The sequence below is a fragment of the Radiomyces spectabilis genome (assembly GCF_025331425.1).
Source record: "Radiomyces spectabilis strain NRRL 2753 chromosome Unknown BYT42scaffold_8, whole genome shotgun sequence".
NCBI classification, from domain to species: Eukaryota; Fungi; Mucoromycota; class Mucoromycetes; order Mucorales; family Radiomycetaceae; genus Radiomyces; species Radiomyces spectabilis.
The window spans coordinates 846,771-866,007 of NW_026251933.1; the positions used below are offsets into that span (position 1 = coordinate 846,771).

At 45.2% G+C, this 19,237-nt stretch overlaps 5 protein-coding genes across 5 annotated transcripts; 3 read left to right on the top strand and 2 right to left on the bottom strand.

Moving 5' to 3' along the window:
• Nucleotides 1-978: 978 nt before the first annotated feature.
• On the top strand, nucleotides 979-1,331 carry BYT42DRAFT_573777 (uncharacterized protein; the record flags this gene model as incomplete). The annotated part of the gene is made up of 2 exons (XM_051568764.1): nucleotides 979-1,018; nucleotides 1,133-1,331. Coding segments are annotated over exons 1-2 (214 nt in total), but the record flags the coding sequence as incomplete, so codon positions are not given.
• A 2,022-nt stretch (nucleotides 1,332-3,353) lies between these two features.
• Nucleotides 3,354-11,024, top strand: BYT42DRAFT_378462 (uncharacterized protein). The gene is made up of 4 exons (XM_051563301.1): nucleotides 3,354-4,015; nucleotides 4,257-6,652; nucleotides 6,713-7,061; nucleotides 7,125-11,024. Exons 1-4 carry the CDS (start codon nucleotides 3,739-3,741, stop codon nucleotides 10,901-10,903), a joined length of 6,801 nt encoding a protein of 2,266 aa, XP_051422338.1. The 5' UTR covers nucleotides 3,354-3,738; the 3' UTR covers nucleotides 10,904-11,024.
• Nucleotides 11,025-12,422: 1,398 nt separating this feature from the next.
• Nucleotides 12,423-15,760, bottom strand: BYT42DRAFT_573797 (uncharacterized protein). Its single transcript, XM_051568765.1, has 13 exons — nucleotides 15,622-15,760; nucleotides 15,407-15,556; nucleotides 15,168-15,308; nucleotides 14,770-15,100; nucleotides 14,585-14,703; nucleotides 14,412-14,521; nucleotides 13,729-14,328; nucleotides 13,566-13,651; nucleotides 13,396-13,503; nucleotides 13,200-13,343; nucleotides 13,019-13,140; nucleotides 12,838-12,943; nucleotides 12,423-12,776 (listed from the first exon to the last, which is right to left on the bottom strand). Exons 1-13 carry the CDS (start codon nucleotides 15,715-15,717, stop codon nucleotides 12,583-12,585), a joined length of 2,307 nt encoding a protein of 768 aa, XP_051422339.1. The 5' UTR covers nucleotides 15,718-15,760; the 3' UTR covers nucleotides 12,423-12,582.
• Nucleotides 15,761-16,228: 468 nt separating this feature from the next.
• BYT42DRAFT_498229 (cyclin-dependent kinase regulatory subunit-domain-containing protein) lies at nucleotides 16,229-16,572 on the bottom strand (the record flags this gene model as incomplete). Its single annotated transcript, XM_051564551.1, has 2 exons — nucleotides 16,229-16,353; nucleotides 16,425-16,572. Coding segments are annotated over 2 exons (273 nt in total), but the record flags the coding sequence as incomplete, so codon positions are not given.
• Nucleotides 16,573-18,092: 1,520 nt separating this feature from the next.
• BYT42DRAFT_573801 (uncharacterized protein) lies at nucleotides 18,093-18,965 on the top strand. Its single transcript, XM_051568766.1, has one exon. It carries the CDS (start codon nucleotides 18,343-18,345, stop codon nucleotides 18,916-18,918), a length of 576 nt encoding a protein of 191 aa, XP_051422341.1. The 5' UTR covers nucleotides 18,093-18,342; the 3' UTR covers nucleotides 18,919-18,965.
• Nucleotides 18,966-19,237: the final 272 nt, after the last annotated feature.

Genomic DNA, 19,237 nt, shown 5'->3' on the forward strand with positions numbered 1-19,237 from the left:
AAAGATCCAAAAATTGCGTCTTGGTGCTTGGAGGCACCTTGAACAATTAATAGCGTCACTCTACTCTTTTCGTCGTACAAATCATCTCGGCCTCTCTTGAAGCAAATATTTCATTAAGCCACTGTGTTCATTTAAATTGTGTCAAAGTGCGATGGGCTACTCATCGGGGATATTTCCTGCGCGAAAAATATAAACTCTCCATGTCTTCAGAATCAAGTTGAAAAGCACGACTAAATTGATCAATAATGAGCGTTTCTTAATCTCCTCGACATTATTTTATTCATAAAAGTAGTAATAAAATTTAAAAAAAAAAACTAAAAAAACTAAAAAAACTAGCAAAGAAGCACGCATAAAGGAATTTGTCTCGCGTTTAGTTATGAAGCTTGAGCTCTTAGTACGCACTAAATTTCTTCAATAAAAATGACCCTAAATTGGCAGAATAATCCACTGTCCCTTCATTTATACAGCAAAACAATTAAATCTTTGGGAAATTAGCGATTTGTAAATCACATGATCTACACCAAGTTATCAGGACCTGTTAAACGTTGTTTTTTTTATCTTCACCATGCCTCGCTGCCTACTTTCACAATAATAGGCGAAACAATCAGCAGCAAGATGCCGTTTGCGCCAGTTGTGGTTAAACAGAGTATCGCCGTCTTTCGAATAAAAATGTGAGTAGAGCTCTTTTTGAAGAAAAGTGGTTGATGATACGACTGGCGTTCTTCTGTAGCATCATTCAATTTATTTTTATTTGTCAGTTATACGTATATGTCCTTTCATTCTCTTTCATTTTTCAATGAATCGAATAATACATAAGCAGATGTGCTTCGATCTATGTATTCATGCATCAGTGGGGTGGCTATCGTTTCATCCATGGAAATCCACATATATTTTGTCTTCTTTCTTTTCTTTTTTCTTTGGTTTTCTCCTCTATCTTCTGTTTACTGGGATAAACTCTCACTATCATTGCATCCCCTCGCATTCATCATCCATCATCCAGACTATGGTTTACCCGCGTGTATCTGTAACCAGTCAAGTCGATTGAAATATCAAAAAGGTATGTTTTGTGTGATGTGACTATCCGTTTTTCGACAAGAAAAAACACGTTATTTTTTCTCTATCTTTTCTTTAGCTTTTGGTTTTCTCTCCGGTTTTCTTTTCGCCCTGGCAAGCCATCCATCCCTCCAAATCTTTCTACTTTGTTCGCGCACCAAATGTGGCCAATCCGGTTTCAGTCGTCAAAGGGCATCGTCGGTGGTTTGACTCTCTTTTCCATCGGAAAACGCTTACGCGTCCTCCTCAGCTTGACTTCACCTGGATTACTTCCCATGGTATTGTCTTGATATTTCTTCCCGACCATTTTATTTTTGTAGTGTGTAGTATGCATATTTGTATTTTATTCGATAGACCTTCTTGCAGTCTTTTCCTCCTTTTTTTTTTTCCCACAGGGTTTTTAAGGGGTTTTTACAGCCGCACCTATTGTTTTACTTTTATTTTATATATATTTGTATCGTTTCTGTTTTTTTTCGGTCGGGAAGCTCTCGATATCTGCCATCGAATAACAAAGGTAAAATATCTTGACGACATTTGAATCAATCAAAGAGCGTACTAACTCCTTTTTTAATACCCAACATTCCCACACATCATTCTAGGTCTATCATAACCTTGGGCGGGACGGGACTGAGGGGGTCAATAAGTGCTGCTGCACACATGTTTGGAAATCATGACTGTACGGTATGCCAGAGTATTGACATTAATATACCAAAGTTCCATCAAGAGTCTCGCCCAGGTTATGCCGTATTGCGTTAGGCTTTATCTGACGAATGTCGCTCAATGTAAGGGGGCGACGTCCACCTAGCATCCAGTGCACAGAGCGTGTACGGCTTGTTATTCCGAATAAATGTTTTTGATATTAATGGTGCAGACAACCCTTGAGCATAACGTAACGCATTGGCCGTGCATAGATGTTAAGGAGCATAGTTCATAAAGTAGAAAATTCTTCCAACCAGGTATCTTTGCCCTGTGGGTTGGGATTATCAATAAACTTTGGTTTATCTCTGATGGCTAGAAGAAGAACGATGTCTGTGAGAAACCCACGCCACTAACATTTCGTCATAGGTATACAGTAGCATGTGCCATGACAGTTCCCTCAGTATTTGTACATGTGACGATGCTATGGCGTACACTGAATTGCGAATTACAAGTTGATCTACACGCGAAAATGTCGCAAACAAGTTCCAGTAAGAAAAAACACTACCTGATAAAAAGGGTCCATGAAATTTTAATGTTATGATCTTATTAATGTTCAATTGCGGACTGAAATCAATTGACAGAAATCAAATATTTATCAAAAAGTCGTAAAAGGCAACTGTCAAACTCATTACGAGATCCAACGGATTGCCTCATCAGGATAACAGCTGTGCAACTGTCGAAAAAGATGCTTTGGTCATACAAGTAAATAACATGCTACGCGTTCCAACAAGCCTTCCGTCAAATGGCATACACGACAACAATGTAATTTGCCAGTGCTCCAAGATTCTTAGCCATTAAATTGAAAGGCTTTTTTGCCCCATACACATCATATGGGTTGATGTAACGTTAATGAATATCCGAAGCCGGTGAATGCTGGTACCACATCAAGGTGGCTTATCGTGAAATGAAAAAATGAATAGCATATGACAAGATCAGCGGAGCATAGATCTGTGTAGTCCACTGTGAAAGCCAAGGTGGATATTTGTCCAACGATAAGAGGGATGCACCGATTTCATACCCTTTAAATCGATCTTTTTTCTCAGTCTCTCCAATGACATGATGACATGTTTCGGAACGCGCTGGAAAAAGCCTTTCAATAAGCGAGCATGGCCATTTCCGGATCGCTCCAATCAATGAAAACACACTATCGCAAAATTAAAATAGCTTACGCGCCTGAGTTGAAGTTTCTTGGTTTCTTTTCATGAAATGGCACACTGGTATTTCGTTCCATGTAATGATTTACCACACAATAAGCACGCCTTTATTACATAAGCGGATGGTGTTATTTGTAGGATCCCTTTTTATCATTAATCTATTGATCCGATTTCTTTGACAATTTTAAAAAGCAGGCTTAGATACGAATCAAGAAAAAAAAAACTTTTTTCCAATAACAGACGGAGCCTCAATGTTGCCTTTCCGACCCCGAGTGTGCTGTCGGAAGTGATTCAAAAAGAAGCGTCACAAAAGCTTGTCCTGTTCCGACAATGTGATTGGGTAGATCGGCTTTTTAGCCTGTCAAATTGAACCCCAGCGAGAAAAATTTTACGCTGACATCGTTATAAATACAGCGTGCTTTTGGGATACATGGAACTTTTCAGCTTCTTCGGCTGACGAACCCCGGAATACCCTTTCCACTTCCCATATAAGGCCTTTTCTTTTTACTTTCTTTTAAGTTTCTTACTATATATTGTGTTGATCTCTTTTTATTATCTTCGCGCTTATATAATCAAGTATACTCCACACACACACACACACACACATTCAAGCATTCTTACATATCGCGCATTTTAAGTTTGTGAGTTTTTTTTTTGCAAAGGGAACAAAAAGGTGGATCATTTTGAAAGAATTTGTGACTAACTGAATTCGGAACAATCTCTTCTCTTGTGCTCTCCCTTTTTCCCTTGTTGTGATTGCCTCAAAAGAAAAAAAAAGTCTCTCCACTGTACATTATAACATCTTAAGAACGACAAAAGAAAGAAAGAAAAAATGGCATCCAACTTCCCTATCCCTTCTATTGCTGCTGCTGGAACGGCTCCTGCTGTTGGAACAAGCACCAAGCACATTCCTGCTCCCTCGGCTAATGCTACTCCGGTTCCTTGCACTCCCAGATCGCCTTCGGCTCCCCACCGTCCCGTGACGGCCATGGAGGATACCAAGGATGTCACTACCGCGGCTCTGGTCTTGCAAGATGGAACTAGCTTCCAGGGTATCTCTTTTGGTTCGGAATCCAAGAGTATCTCTGGTGAATGCGTTTTCCAAACCGGTAAGACTCTTCTTTTTTTTTTTGCTTGCCAGTTTTTCTTTCTCTTGGTTTTTTTTGAGAAAAAAGAGTGGAGAAAAAAAAATGGGGAAGTTTGACGTGCAATCCAAGTCCGATCAGATTGGCGTGTGTGGAGATCCAGAAAATTTTTTTTTCTTTCTACTTTGCTATTTTTCTTTATTTTCGTTTTTTCCATGGCAATGAGAGATTTTTTTTCTGTGGCTTATACCAAGGATCTGTTTAGGTATGGTTGGTTATCCAGAGTCGTTGACCGATCCTTCTTACCGTGGTCAGATCTTGGTGTTGACTTTTCCCTTGATTGGCAACTATGGTGTCCCTTCGCGTGACGAGATGGACGAGTTGTTGAAGGATATTCCAAAGTACTTTGAATCATCGGAAATCCATGTGGCCGGTCTCTTGGTGGGTAGCTATGGTGCGGACTACTCTCACTACTTGGCCCATTCTTCTTTGTCGGACTGGTTGAAGGAGAACGATGTGCCCGCCCTTTACGGCATTGACACCCGTGCACTGACCAAGAAGATCCGCAAGCAAGGTGTGCTATTGGCTAAAATTTTGTTCCCCAAAAAGACCATGACTGCTCTGGATTCGGCCGCCGCCGCCCTTGGTTTGAGCTCTTCCAAGACCGATTCTGCCTCCGAAAATGCCTGGATGGAGCATTATCAGGATGTCGAATGGGTCGATCCCAACCAGCGTAATTTGGTCGCTGAAGTCTCCATTAAGGAACCCAAGGTGTACTATCCCGATCCCGCCAAGGCCATCAAGACCGCTTCTGGCCGTACCCTGCGTATCATGGCCGTCGATGTCGGTATGAAATACAACCAAATCCGTTGCTTCGTCTTCCGTGGTGTCGAGCTCAAGGTTGTTCCCTGGGACTATGATTTCGCTTCGGAACCCGCGGATTCTTATGATGGTCTTTTCCTTTCCAACGGTCCCGGTGACCCAACCATGGTTGAAACCACTTTCCACCGTCTTTCCACTCTTCTCAAGGCCGGTAACAAGCCCATCTTTGGTATCTGTCTCGGTCACCAGTTGTTGGCCCTCGCTGCCGGTGCCAAGACCATGAAGATGAAATACGGTAACCGTGGTCAGAACATTCCTTGTACAAACATGATCTCCGGTCGCTGCTACATCACTTCGCAGAATCACGGTTATGCCGTCGATGCCGCTTCGCTTCCTGAAGAGTTTGAAGAGTTGTTCGTCAATGCCAACGATGGTTCCAACGAAGGTATCATTCACAAGTCGTTGCCCATTTTCTCCGTCCAGTTCCATCCTGAATCCACCCCCGGTCCTCGCGATACCGAATTCTTGTTCGATGTCTTCATTAACACCGTCAAGGAATGTGTCGATCAGAACAAGTTGGTGCCCATCAAGATGCCCGGTGGTACCAAGGCTGAAAATGTGCAAAAGAACCCTCGTGTCCATGTCAGCAAGGTCCTGGTTCTCGGTTCCGGTGGTTTGTCCATTGGTCAGGCCGGTGAATTCGATTACTCAGGTTCTCAAGCCATCAAGGCGCTCAAGGAAGAAGGCATTTACACCATCTTGATCAATCCCAACATTGCTACCATTCAGACTTCCAAGGGTCTCGCCGACAAGGTGTACTTCCTTCCTGTGACCCCCGATTTTGTGCGCAAGGTCATCCAGTTTGAGAAGCCCGATGGTATCTACTGTACCTTTGGTGGTCAGACCGCCTTGAACGTCGGTATCAAGCTCAAGGATGAATTCGAATCCCTCGGTGTCAAGGTGCTCGGTACCCCCATTGATACCATCATCACCACCGAAGATCGTGACCTTTTCGCTCAAGCCTTGTATGAAATCAACGAAAAGTGTGCTCAGTCCGCTTCGGCCATCAACCAGGAAGAAGCTTTGGCCGCTGCCAAGGAAATTGGTTACCCTGTGATTTGCCGTGCCGCTTACGCTTTGGGTGGTCTCGGTTCCGGTTTCGCCAACAACGAGCAAGAACTCATTGCCTTGTGTAATAAGGCCTTTGCCACGTCTCCTCAGGTGTTGATTGAACGTTCCATGAAGGGCTGGAAGGAAATCGAGTACGAAGTCGTTCGCGATTGTCAAGATAACTGTATCACCGTGTGTAACATGGAAAACTTTGATCCCTTGGGTATTCATACTGGTGATTCCATCGTCGTCGCTCCTTCCCAGACCTTGTCCGATGAAGACTACAACATGCTCCGTACCACGGCTGTCAATGTGATTCGTCACTTGGGTGTGGTCGGTGAATGTAACATTCAGTACGCCTTGAATCCCTTCTCCAAGGAATACTGCATTATCGAAGTCAATGCCCGTCTTTCGCGTTCTTCCGCTTTGGCTTCCAAGGCCACCGGTTATCCCCTTGCCTTTGTGGCTGCCAAGCTTGGTCTCGGTATTCCCTTGAACGAAATCAAGAACAGTGTCACCAAGGTCACTTGTGCCTGTTTCGAACCCTCGTTGGATTACGTCGTGGTCAAGATTCCCCGTTGGGATCTCAAGAAGTTCAACCGTGTCAGCACTGCCTTGAGCTCATCCATGAAATCCGTCGGTGAAGTCATGGCCATCGGTCGCACCTTTGAAGAAACCATCCAAAAGGCCATTCGTGCCATTGACTACAACTTCCCTGGTTTCAGCAAGGTAAAGAAAGTGGTACGATATTGGAAGAAATAGATGGCTTACTTCGTTTTTCTTGTTTAGAATGATATTGCTGATGGTGAAAATTTGGATGACGAATTGATGAACCCCTCTGACCAGCGTTTGTTCGCTATTGCCAATGCTATGCACAAGGGTTACACTGTCGACCGTGTGTGGGAATTGACCAAGATTGACAAGTGGTTCTTGAACAAGTTGCAGCGTATTGTCAACTTGGAAAAGCGCTTGGAAGGTTTCACCAAGGCCAACTTGCCCGGTAACCTTATCCGTTCCGCCAAACAACTCGGTTTCTCGGATCGTCAAATCGCCACCAAGATCAATAGCAATGAATTGGCTGTTCGTCGCTTGCGCCAAGAGTACGGTGTCACTCCTTTCGTCAAACAGATCGATACAGGTAACTTTTTCACTTCATGTCATTGCTTAATATCAGTTGACTCACCGATTTCTTTTTATACAGTGGCTGCCGAGTTCCCTGCCTTCACCAATTACCTTTACATGACCTACAATGCTGTGGAGCATGATATTGACTTTGAAGACAAGGGCATCATGGTGTTGGGTTCAGGTGTGTACCGTATTGGTTCATCGGTCGAATTCGATTGGTGTGCTGTGCGTGCCATTCGTACGTTGCGCGAAAAGGGTGTCAAGACAGTTATGGTCAACTATAACCCCGAAACCGTGTCTACCGATTACGATGAAGCCGATCGTCTCTACTTTGAAAACATCAACTTGGAACGTGTGCTCGATATCTATGAAGTCGAACATTCCACCGGTGTGATGATGTCCATGGGTGGTCAAACCCCCAACAACATTGCTCTTCCCTTGTACCGTCAAAACGTCAAGGTCCTTGGTACCTCTCCCGAGATGATTGACAATGCCGAAAATCGTTACAAGTTCTCGCGCATGTGTGATCGTATTGGTGTCGATCAGCCTCTGTGGAAAGAATTGACCAGCTTTGATGAAGCCGAAGATTTCTGTACAAAGGTCGGTTACCCTGTTCTTGTCCGTCCTTCGTACGTCCTTTCCGGTGCGGCCATGAACGTGGTCTCTTCCAAGGACGATTTGGCTTCTTACTTGAAGGAAGCCGCCGCCGTGTCTCGCGATCATCCCGTTGTTATCTCCAAGTACATTGAAGAAGCCAAGGAAATCGAAATGGATGCCGTTGCTTTGGACGGTAAAATGATCATGCACGTCATTTCCGAGCACGTTGAAAATGCCGGTGTTCACTCCGGTGATGCCACCTTGGTGTTGCCTCCTCAGGATCTCGACCCCGAAACCGTGCGCAAGATTGAAGATGCCACGGCCAAGATTGGTCGCGCTTTGAACGTCACCGGTCCTTTCAACATTCAGTTCATTGCCAAGAACAACGAAATCAAGGTCATTGAATGTAACGTGCGTGCCGCTCGTTCGTTCCCCTTCGTGTCCAAGGTCATGGGTGTCGATTTGATCGAAATGGCCACCAATGCCATGTTAGGTCTTCCCGTCCAGCCCTACCCCAAGGTCGAATTGCCCAAGGATTACGTCGGTGTCAAGGTGCCTCAGTTCTCCTTCAGCCGCTTGTCCGGTGCCGATCCCGTCTTGGGTGTTGAAATGGCCTCTACCGGTGAAGTCGCTTGTTTCGGCAAGGACAAATACTCGGCTTACCTCAAGGCCTTGTTGGCCACCGGTTTCCAGTTGCCCAAGAAGAACATTCTCTTGTCCATTGGTTCTTACAAGGAGAAGCAGGAAATGTTGCCTTCCGTCAAGAAGTTGCACGAATTGGGTTACAACTTGTTCGCTACCACCGGTACTGCCGACTTTATCCAGGAACACAACATCCCCGTCAAGCACTTGGAAACCTTGGATGGCGATGGTGATGACAAGATGAAGGCCGAGTACTCTTTGCAACAGCACTTGTCCAACAACTTGATTGACATGTATATCAACTTGCCTTCTCGCAATCGTTACCGCCGTCCTGCCTCGTACATGTCCAAGGGTTACCGTTCGCGTCGTATGGCCGTCGACTACTCGATTCCTCTGTTGACCAACGTCAAGTGTGCCAAGGTATTTGTTGAAGCATTGGCTCGCGCCACCGATTTCGATATCCTCGGCGTCGACTACAAGACCAGCCATACCAGTGCCACCTTGCCCGGTTTGTTCAACGTGAACAGCTACTTGCCCAAGACCGCCGATTTCACGGCCGTCGCCAAGACTTCGCTGGATGCCGGTTTCACCACCATCTCTGCCATTGCTCAAGACGTCAAGGATGTCAGCTCGCTCGAACATCTCGGTGAAGTCGCTCGCAAGGCTGCTCACACCGACTATCTGTTGAACGTAACAGCAACTGCCGATAATGCCACTCACCTCGCTCCTGTGGCTTCGGATTCCGCCGCCGTGTACATCAACACGGACGAAATTGGCAGTGGCAAGGTCTCTGTGTTTGACTCGGTGTTCTCTTCATGGCCTAGCGATCAGTTGGTGGTGACCGATGCCAAGGGTACCGATCTGGCTTCCATCTTGTTGCTTGCTTCCCTGTACAACCGTATCATCCACGTTTCCAATGTCATGCACAAGGACGATTTGATTTTGATCGAAATGAGCAAGAAGAAGGGTCTCAAGGTGACCTGCGATGTGGCGGTGTACGCCTTGTTCTTCTCGTCCGAGGAATTCAACAACACCAAGTTGCTGCCTACCAAGAAGGAACAGGAAGCCTTGTGGAAGAACTTGGCCATGATTGACTGTTTCTCCGTCGGTTCCACTCCTGCCAAGTTGGCTGCTGAACTCGGTAAACCCGTGTCGGCTACCGCTGGTATAAACGAAGCTCTTCCCTTGTTGTTGAATGCCGTGTCCGAAGGTCGTCTCCAGTTGAAGGATATTGCCAATCGCTTCTACGAGAACCCTCGCCACATCTTCAACCTCGCTCCTCAGGCCGATACTTATGTGGAAATCGAAGTGGATCGTCAGCACGTGTGGCCCCACGATGAAGCCAACTGGTCTCCTTTGGCTGGACGTAAGGTTCTTGGTGCTGTGCATCGTGTGGTGATGAACGAGAAGACCGTGTTCATGGACGGTACCAGCAGTTCCGACGGTAACATGGGTCGCGATGTCTCAATCCAAGCCCAGGCCGTGCAACCCATTGTCAAGGAAGCCGCCAAGATTGAACAGCAAGCCGCCACGCTCCCTGTGCCCGAATTTGCTCACGATAACAAGATGCCCCGTTCCACCAACACTGATTCCGTCAAGTTGGCCGGTGCCATGGATCAGCAAATGGTGACCTTGCAACCTCCTACCTACGAGATCTCGGCTTCGTTGGCCCGTGTCGTCAGCCGTTCGCCTTTCTACCGCAAGCACATCTTGCGTTCCAAGCAATTCGATCGCAACGACTTGCACTTGTTGTTCGGTGTCGCTCACGAAATGCGCAACCTCGTGGAACGCTATGGTTCGATCAATTTGCTCCAGGGCCGTGTGATGAGCACCATGTTCTTTGAACCTTCCACCCGTACCTCGTCTTCCTTTGAAGCAGCCATGTACCGTTTGGGTGGTCAAGTGGTCTCTGTGAGTGCGACGGCTTCGTCGGTGCAAAAGGGTGAATCGCTTGCCGATACCATCCGTACTCTTGGCTGTTACGCTGATGTCGTGGTCCTTCGTCATCCTCAACCCGGCAGTGCTCAGTTGGCCGCCAAGTACTCCAAGGTGCCAATCATCAATGCTGGTGACGGTATTGGTGAACACCCTACGCAAGCCTTCTTGGATACCTTTACCATCCGTGAAGAATTGGGTACCGTGAACGGATTGACGATTACTTTGGTTGGTGATTTGAAGAACGGTCGTACTGTCCACAGTTTGGTCAAGATCCTTGCCTACTACCAGGTCAAGTTGAACTATGTGTGCCCCGAAGAACTTCCCATGCCCAAGGATGTCATGGAAGAAGTCGAACGCGCCGGTATTCAGCAGAACGTGTACCGTAGCTTGGATGAAGTCATTGGTGAAACCGATGTGCTTTACATGACCCGTGTGCAAAAGGAACGATTCTCATCCGAAGAAGACTACTTGCGTGTCAAGGACGCTTTCATTCTCAACAACGATGTGTTGAGCAAGGCCAAGTCGCAAATGATCGTGCTTCATCCTTTGCCTCGCGTCAATGAAATCGAACCTGAAGTCGATTTTGACCAGAGAGCCGCCTACTTCCGTCAAATGCGCTACGGTCTTTACGTCCGAATGGCCCTGTTGGCCCTCGTCATGGGAACCTTCAGAGGTTAAAAAAATTACTTGTAGAATACGTTGTTTATTAGTTTCATTTCTTGCTTTCTTTTTCATTTGCTTTTCTCTTTTAAATCATTCTTTTTTCAAATATAATATCATTGTGTGGAGTATACTCTTATGTTTCCTTGTCTCCTGATGACGATTTTCTATTGATTATGATTGTTATGTTCAGTGAATTGGAAATTCAATGGTTGCCTCGAATATTGGTGTTTTACTTTGATTTATCTAAACAATTAAATCTGAGAGAATTGGGGATTTTTAAACCACATGATCTGCACCAAGTTATCAGGACCTGCCCACTTCCACAGTAGTAGGCGAAACAATCCGCAGCAAGATGCCGTTTGTGCCTGTTGTGGTCAAACAGAGCATCGTCGTCTTTCAAATAAAAATGTGAGTAGAGCCCTTTTTGAAGAAAGGTGGTTGATGATAAAACTGGCGTCTTTGTAGCATCATTTAATTTGGTTTTTCTGTCAGTTATACTGTATATATTCTTTCATTCTCTTCAGTTTTCAATGATCGAATGATACATGGAGCAGACGTGCTTCGATCTATGAATTCATGCATCAGTAGGGTGACTATTGTTTCGTTCATGGGAAATCCACATATTTTTATCTTCATTTTTTTCTTTTTTCCTTGGTTTTCTCCTCTCTTTCTGTTTGCCTGAAAAGCCTCTCACTATCATTGCATCCTCACCCGCATCCGCATCCATCATGCATCATGCATCATCTAGACTATGGTTATCGCGCGTGTATCTGTAACCGGTCAAGTCGATTACTGTAAATATAAAAAAGGTACCTTTTGTGTGATGTGACTATCCGTTTTTCGACAAGAAAAAACTCACGTTCTTTTTTCTCTATCCTTTCTTTAGCTTTTGGTTTTTCTTTTCGTCCTGGCAAGTCATCCATCCCTCCAAATCTTTCTACTTTGTTCGCGCACCAAATGTGGCCTATCCGGTTTTTGTCGTCAAAGGGCATCGTCGGTGGTGTGACTCTTTTCCTCATCGGAAAATGCTTACGCTTGACTTCACCTGGATTACTTCTCATGACATCGTCTTGATATTTCTTCCCGACCATTTTATTTTTGTAGTGTGTAGTATGCATATTTGTATTTTATTCGATAGACCTTCTTGCAGTCTTTTCCTCCTTTTTTTTCCCACAGGGTTTTTAAGGGGTTTTTACAGTCGCACCTATTGTTTTACTTTTATTTTATATATATTTGTATCGTTTCTGTTTTTTTTCGGTCGGGAAGCTCTCGATATCTGCCATCGAATAACAAAGGTAAAATATCTTGACGACATTTGAATCAATCAAAGAGCCAACTCATTTTTTTTTCAATACCCAACATTCCCACACACCATTCTAGATCTATCATAACCTTGGGCGGGACAGGACGAAGGGGGTCAATAAGTGCTGCTTTGTTCATTAAAAATGTTTCATGGTATGCCAGAATATTGACATTAATATACCAAAGTTCCATCAAGAGTCTCGCCCACGTTATGCCTATTGCGTTAGTTTTGTCTGACGAATGTTACTTAATGTAAGAGTGTGACATCCCAGTAGCAGGTGGCATCCATTGCACAGCGGGTGTACGGCTTGTTACTACATCCCATCCTCCTTTACATACACCATTCTCTCTTTTTTACTGTTTTGATAGCGTTTCATTAAATTACATGTGGTCTATTCTTGTCGGTGCAAAAAGTACAAGTAGGCTTCGCCCATGGGTGGGTTGGGAGTCACGGCGACCTTGTTGTCGTTGAACAAAATCCATTCACCGTTTTTGTAGACATGGGCCACGTAGTGTCCACAATGCACGGACGTGCCCTTGTGGGAAACAAATGATGCCACATCATAATTGAAAGGAGGCGTGGCATCTATAAATCAAAAAGGTCAGTCTCTGGACAGCCCCTATTTCCTTGTTCAATATTGACTGACCTCCCGCTGCAGGCTGATCTGTGGCCATGGGCTCATCCACTGTTTCTTCACCCGAATCCTCAGGATGGCTGAACAACCAGTCTAAAGCACGTTCGGTATCGTTGTTCTACACATGGGAGACGTGTATATGTGTTTAGAGATGATCATTTTTATTTTTTCCCCCTTCCTGCAACAGACTTACCGTTTCCCGTAACGCCTTTTTGGCTTGGGATGCTGTGAATCCCATTTCACACAATGTATTGATTTGGTCATCAGAGGCACCGGTGGGGGCAATATCCGTAGCAGCCAACGGTTCATCGATATCTATAAACGGAGACATCTGAGAACGGGCGCCTTTTTCCTCTTTGTTACCGTATCCATACCTGGATCTTCCATGTGTTCAAACAACCAGTTCATGGCGATTTCAGCACCGTTATTACCGGTGTTCATCAAGGCGCGTTTGCATCGGTTTTCGGGGAATCCCATCGCCATCAATTGTTCCAAAGCAGCAGCATCAAAGGCAGGTTCTACAAAATGTCAGTACGGGTTATAGTTGGTTTCGCAGGTGTTGATGGTTACCTTGGATGGCTGGTGCATCTTCTGGCAGCATTTCTTCGTCCGGCTGAGGCCCAGCACTGACATATTTGTCCAATTGGATAGCGCCTTCAGGGAATTGGATCTGGATATCTAGATCGCCAACCAATGAATAACCAAGCGAAAGGATCAAATAAATTGAATTTCGGACATACTCAGTTTTGTTGGCACCCAGTTGATAAATGCGAATCGTCGGGCGTGAATGACGAGATATTGAGGCAAGGTACTGAACTTGACGGATCTATAATGCCACATTGGAAAGTGAAGTGGGTAAGCCAGAGGGAGCTTTATGCGTGACAAGCACACCAAAGTCCTTACTTGTGAGCGACGGTCCTTTCTTTACAGTTGGGACAGTTGTATCCCTCGACTGCTTCCTGTTCAATGAATGTATCGAGACATTCGTAAAATGTCACAGGTTCATATACATCTTCGCCATCACTCTCGAGTTTCTTGGCCGGCACGTTGACAGAGATGCTGCTGGTTTTTTCGGTTTGATAACGTACTTTATGGCACTGGCCACACTGCAATCGTTGTTCGATCAAAAATTCAAACAACTTTGTGGGATCCTGGGCCTTGTTGGCGTGTTCTTTTTGCGCGACGGATTTGGAGAAGAATTGAAAAAATTCAAACGCATCTTGTTGTCGCATCGTGGAGAACTCTTCATGGTTGTTGCCGACCAACGTTTTGAACATGGTGGGGGCGATGCCTTGTTGCGTGGTCGGTTCGTCCTTGTTAGAAGTTTGCGGTTGGGAATATCGACCTGACAGTAATCCATCAGCAATCTTGTGAAGCTGACAGTACCAACAGTTGGCGGGTTCTCGAGTACAGGTCTTTGCATGATCCTGAAGCTGACCGTCATATCGATGTTGGAAAGCTGAAATGTTGAAAACAGCTTGAAGCACCGACGCCATGTAGCAACTACATCGTACGAATAGGCATCGGCCAATCGGTCAATCGCTCAAGTCACTGAACTAAAGGCTGGTTTCTTTTCAATAGTTTACCTGTTTCCCAAATTAATCAAGCCAGTATAGCCAGGACCGAACTTGGGCTCCAATTGCTTTCCGTCCTCGGTGGTCATGCTGAAATCAAATTTTAGGTTCTGTTCTAATTGCTAGACAACAGTAGGGTTGGCATCAGCGTGTTTTCTCTCCGAATTGGCGGATCAGGGTAGTACCAATTCTGTCATGCTCTTTTCTGTCTTCATTTGCTGCGACACGTTGATTCCCCACGTTTCAAGATGGGTGGCCAAATCGTTATCCAATCGAGCATCATTGCACAAGTAACAAAAGATATCTAATTTCCTTTTCTCATCAGCGAGGCTCCTACCCGTTGCACCGCAGCTCATCATTTCCATCTTACCAGCAGTGCCTTCAGGTGTAATGGTGCCGAGTTTGCATGCTACAGCATGCCCCGTCTTGTCAAAATGCTCCAAACCGTGATTATTGCCGCCCGAACCATCGTACTGTCGTCGGCCACAGGCCAAGTTACCGCACGTCAGACACAACCATAAATTTTCCTTCAATTCGCAGTCGGCACAGTGAGCTAAATCTTGGCCTTGTAATTTTTTCGGCTCGTCTTGAACAAGGCACACGGTATGTTCACACGCGATGATTTCTTCCTCCCACGCTTTCACTTCCGACTGCTTCGCCGAGGACATGGCGGCCAGCACCGCTTCCACTGCCTTGGCTACCTAATATCCAGGCCACTCCCATCGGTTAATGCGACCAAAATAACACGTTGCTGATCCATTACGATACCTCTGGATTCGTATCAGTAGAGAATTCTTCACCGGCGCAGGCATAGCAGCGTATTGTGGTAATGTATTCGTACTCGTTGATTTCGTCCTCAGGGACAATGGCGAGTTTGCTCATCTTTTGAGGTGGCATCCCGTCTTCGGGCTAGCGGCAAAAAAGGTCAGTACCGAATCGTCTCCTTAACCGGTTTTTTTCTGCAAGGGACAAATACAACCGACCCATGCACACACACACACACGTACTCTTTTCGCTTTGTCCAACAGGATCCGCCGAATATTCACCACGAGGGGATGCTGAGTCAGTTCGTAATGGGTTTTGGCATGCTGACGTGGAGCGTCACTGCAGCCACCGTTGAAGCACGTCAAACACACATCAATACCTCGAGGACCATCCTATGGAAGGAATGGGAGAGGTTAAAACAAGCCCGTGGTTACGTCATTCTAACAAGTAAAAGCACCTGATTATCGAAGCACTGAGTACATTCTTCTTTGTGGACTTTTGTATGAGCGGTGGGAATAGTAAAGTTATTGGATTCCAAATGAGGGCACACCATCGTGATAAAAGGGGTTCAATATAAGAAAAAAAAAAAAAAGAAGGGCGCAAAAAAAAGCAAGACAGGAGTATTCATTTGCAGGGACGGAACCATCAATGCCCTTCTGTTGCCCAACTTGAAAGTCACACACGTGCCGTAAAAATCCTCAATTTTCTTTTTGGGTTTGATACAAAATGCAACAATGATAAAAAAAGAATGAAAACCTGTTTATGGCATATAGAGTACATCACTTTGCATGACCATGGATAGGTCGTGTGCAGCGTGTTTTTTGGTAGTACGATTCATAGGGGATTGGATGGCGAATATAGTGACTGGCTAGGTTGAAAGAGTTGACAGCAGCTTTCAGTTAAAAAAAATGAAAAACGATGATGAGGGAAACATTATATCGGCTAGGAGCTATCTGTACAAATACACAAAGGTTGGGATACGTTAAGAGGAAGTGGTGTTGGTCGCTTCATTGGCTTCAGTGGGAGGTGCGACGTTTTCATTGGCTTCTTTTGGAGGCGGCTAATTACATTATACACGTCAGTATGGATCGCCCTTGTTCTTTTTTCATATACCACAAATCCAATTCAAAGCTTACTTTTTCTCGTCTCTGCCGTGCTCGTCGAAATAGCAAGATGTGCGGCTCTGGTGCTGCGGCAAAAATACGGAAAATCAAAAGGTGAATGATCACGACGATTTAAACCAAAGTCACCGTTACTTACCATGAACCATATAATGTTCCCAACCTGTCATCTTCGTGACTCCAAGTTCTCTCCATTCCGATTCCTCAAGACAGTCCATGCTTGGTAGCCAGCGTGAAATTTCCTTTGGCAGAATAACGTGTCTGTAAAAAAGAGAGTCAGTGATTTTCGTCGCGTCACGTCACGTCACGTCAGATCGCATCTATGCTACTGTCAAAAAGATCATATACCTGTATTCATATGTATCATCTATCAATATATAAGGAGGTGAGTCCTTCTGTGAATCTTCCGTATTGTCTGTCTGCTGTGATGACTTACCGTAATACGCAGGGGAATAGGCGATTTCCTTTTGAAAGAATTGGAGATCTTGAAGACGTAGGTCTTCCATGTATTTGATTTCTTCTTCGGTGGGATCTCTGCTTTTACGGAATCGTTGACGTGCGAACCAAAAGTTGCGAATGGCTGGTGGTATGGAACGTCGGACCGGCATGATTTTATCGGTCGTGGTTTCTTTGGCCGTGAGCGGATGGCGTCTTTCGACCGTGTCGTGCGGTCCTTGAGCGTTTTGCGAGCGGGCAAGTTGAGATACGGGAGGCACCGGATGTTCCTGTAACTCTTGATGCTTTTCCAACGCTTTTACTTGATGTTCTTCGTGATGTTCGCGACGAGGCGCTTTGGGCGGTTCCTGCATGATGGCCGATGAACAAAGAAATAGACAACCGATGGCATCCCAAGCGTGGAAAAAGGGTGGACCGACGGTCGGCCAAAATTTGTGACTGCCGCCCGGAGCGTGCGTGTCCGATGGGCGGTGCCGTGTGGGGGTGGGAGGAAGGCAGATGAGCATTTCCAGTTTTTCTACCCCTTGGACCATGATGATCCAAGGTTGGTAGCTTTGTTTATCTTTTGCTTCCCTTACGGTACTTTCTTTTGATAGGTACTCAAGCCATCTTGAAAATGAAATGCGGTAGCTGCAAGGTGTGACGATAACAGGGCAGAAAAAGCAAAATGAGAGCAACGCTGTAGAGATGCATGACAAATAACTTTGTAATGATTGCAGGAGATGAGTAAAAAAGGGAAGAGGAAAAAGTGGCCTGATAATATGCGCAAAGTAGAAAAAGGTTAAGGATGGGCAAATAATGTGATGTGGGTGAAGACAGGGCCATTGCTGGAAAAGGCATGGTGGCGGAAAAAGAGAGAAAAAGATCAAATTGCCAAGACTCTGTCGATGTTGATGTGCAAGATAAAACGGGCATATTAAGAAACCCAACAGAACGGCAAAAAGAAGCAGATCATGCATGTTCTCTTTTGTTCTTAAACACCGACAAGCCAAACCCAAAGCACTACGCACCATAACAAATGAAAGACCTTGGCAGATTAACGGAAACTCCAATGAAAATGGCATTGGGTTTATGCTTGAAATGGCAGGTGGCGCGGAAAGGGGGGAAGGATGGAGGTGGTGCTCCCCCCCGCCATGTCTAGTTTTTTTTTCAACCTCAGCTTCTGGGTTGCTTGGCTATGCACCACTCGCCTCGTCTCCTTGGAAGCGCTGCAAGCACAACATTTGCGTGCATCAGGAACCCATCCGCACCGCCACGCCGTTGTGGCTAGTGAAAACCAGATACAGTGATGCCTAATAAATACCGATTTTCTGGAACGTCATGCTTCTTTACTTTTTTCTCTTGACCATTGCTACCCTTCGGTAATTATCACTGAATCTGTTTAGCACAACCTCTCTTTTCTCATTCTTATCTAGTCTTTCTCTACTGCTCTATTCCAATCCCTTCCACTTGTTCCACCTTTTTTCATCTCTTCACTTTCTTTGTCTAATTTCTTTTTTTTTTGTCGATCTTCACGCTTCGTTGTAAGCGTTTTTTTTTTCTCTGACAAAGAGGTCCAGAAAAAACTATTGACTTTGACCTGTTTGATTTGTTGATCTTGCATGTTTTCCGGTATTTTATACTTGGTTAAAGACGATCATCGTTTTATATGTTTGAAGACCTGTTCTCCGCACTCGCCCATGACGTCCAAGCGCAAATCCGTCGACGTGTCTGATGGCGGTCCTAGTCGTGACAAGCCAAAACGCCCCCGATCCTTGGTGTCCACGACAACTGGCACCGCGGATCGCTCCATGCCGGTTCCAATGGCAGAGATTGATCGTCTCCAAGGGGTCCTTGATCATCTCCGCGATGAATGGACCTCGATCAATATTCTGCTCCACTCCTTGAAGAACGTATACACCGTTTATCCTCTCGATTCCGAAGATCAATTGGACGATGTCGATCGCGAACTAAGTATTGCTCATGACGATTTGATGGCACAAGTGCGTAGTTTGGATCGTAATTTGAAACGCATCAATATGGAATTGGGTTCCCTCAGCTGTCAATTTCGCCCTGATCGTCATTCTGGATATTCCTCCACGTCGGACATTTCCACCATTTCCCCTTCACGGTCGATCCACCGACCTTACAACAACTCACCCAATCATAATTTTTTCAAACAAAACAAGGAGTTCTGATTATTCTGAATATGCATCTTTTGATACTTTTTACTTTTCATTCTCAACTTTTTTTTTCCCATCCCTTCATTTCTTTCTTCGGCAACCTGGCAGGTCCTGCTCCAATCTTCTATCGATGGGATGATCCCTCCTACCCTCTTCCCCTCCCCCCCAAAAAAAATGTATTACTGTATTTTATTCCAACTGATTTTAACCTTTCTTTTCTTCATATACCTTCATGTGTTTATTTTGATTTTGTCAATTTTAATCCACCATATTGCATTTTATTCATCTGACCGTAGGTCACTTCATGCTGGATCCTCTATTTGTAAATTCTCGT

Coding starts and splice junctions, on each gene's coding strand:
- BYT42DRAFT_378462 (XM_051563301.1), top strand. CDS start 3,739: ATGGCATCCAACTTCCCTATCCCTTCTATTGCTGCTGCTGGAACGGCT. Junction 4,016..4,256: donor TGAATGCGTTTTCCAAACCG/GTAAGACTCTTC, acceptor GGATCTGTTTAG/GTATGGTTGGTTATCCAGAG. Junction 7,062..7,124: donor CGTCAAACAGATCGATACAG/GTAACTTTTTCA, acceptor CTTTTTATACAG/TGGCTGCCGAGTTCCCTGCC.
- BYT42DRAFT_573801 (XM_051568766.1), top strand. CDS start 18,343: ATGTTTTCCGGTATTTTATACTTGGTTAAAGACGATCATCGTTTTATA.
- BYT42DRAFT_573797 (XM_051568765.1), bottom strand. CDS start 15,717: ATGGTGTGCCCTCATTTGGAATCCAATAACTTTACTATTCCCACCGCT. Junction 14,704..14,769: donor TACACCTGAAGGCACTGCTG/GTAAGATGGAAA, acceptor AAAGGAAATTAG/ATATCTTTTGTTACTTGTGC. Junction 14,329..14,411: donor TTGATTAATTTGGGAAACAG/GTAAACTATTGA, acceptor CGTACGATGTAG/TTGCTACATGGCGTCGGTGC.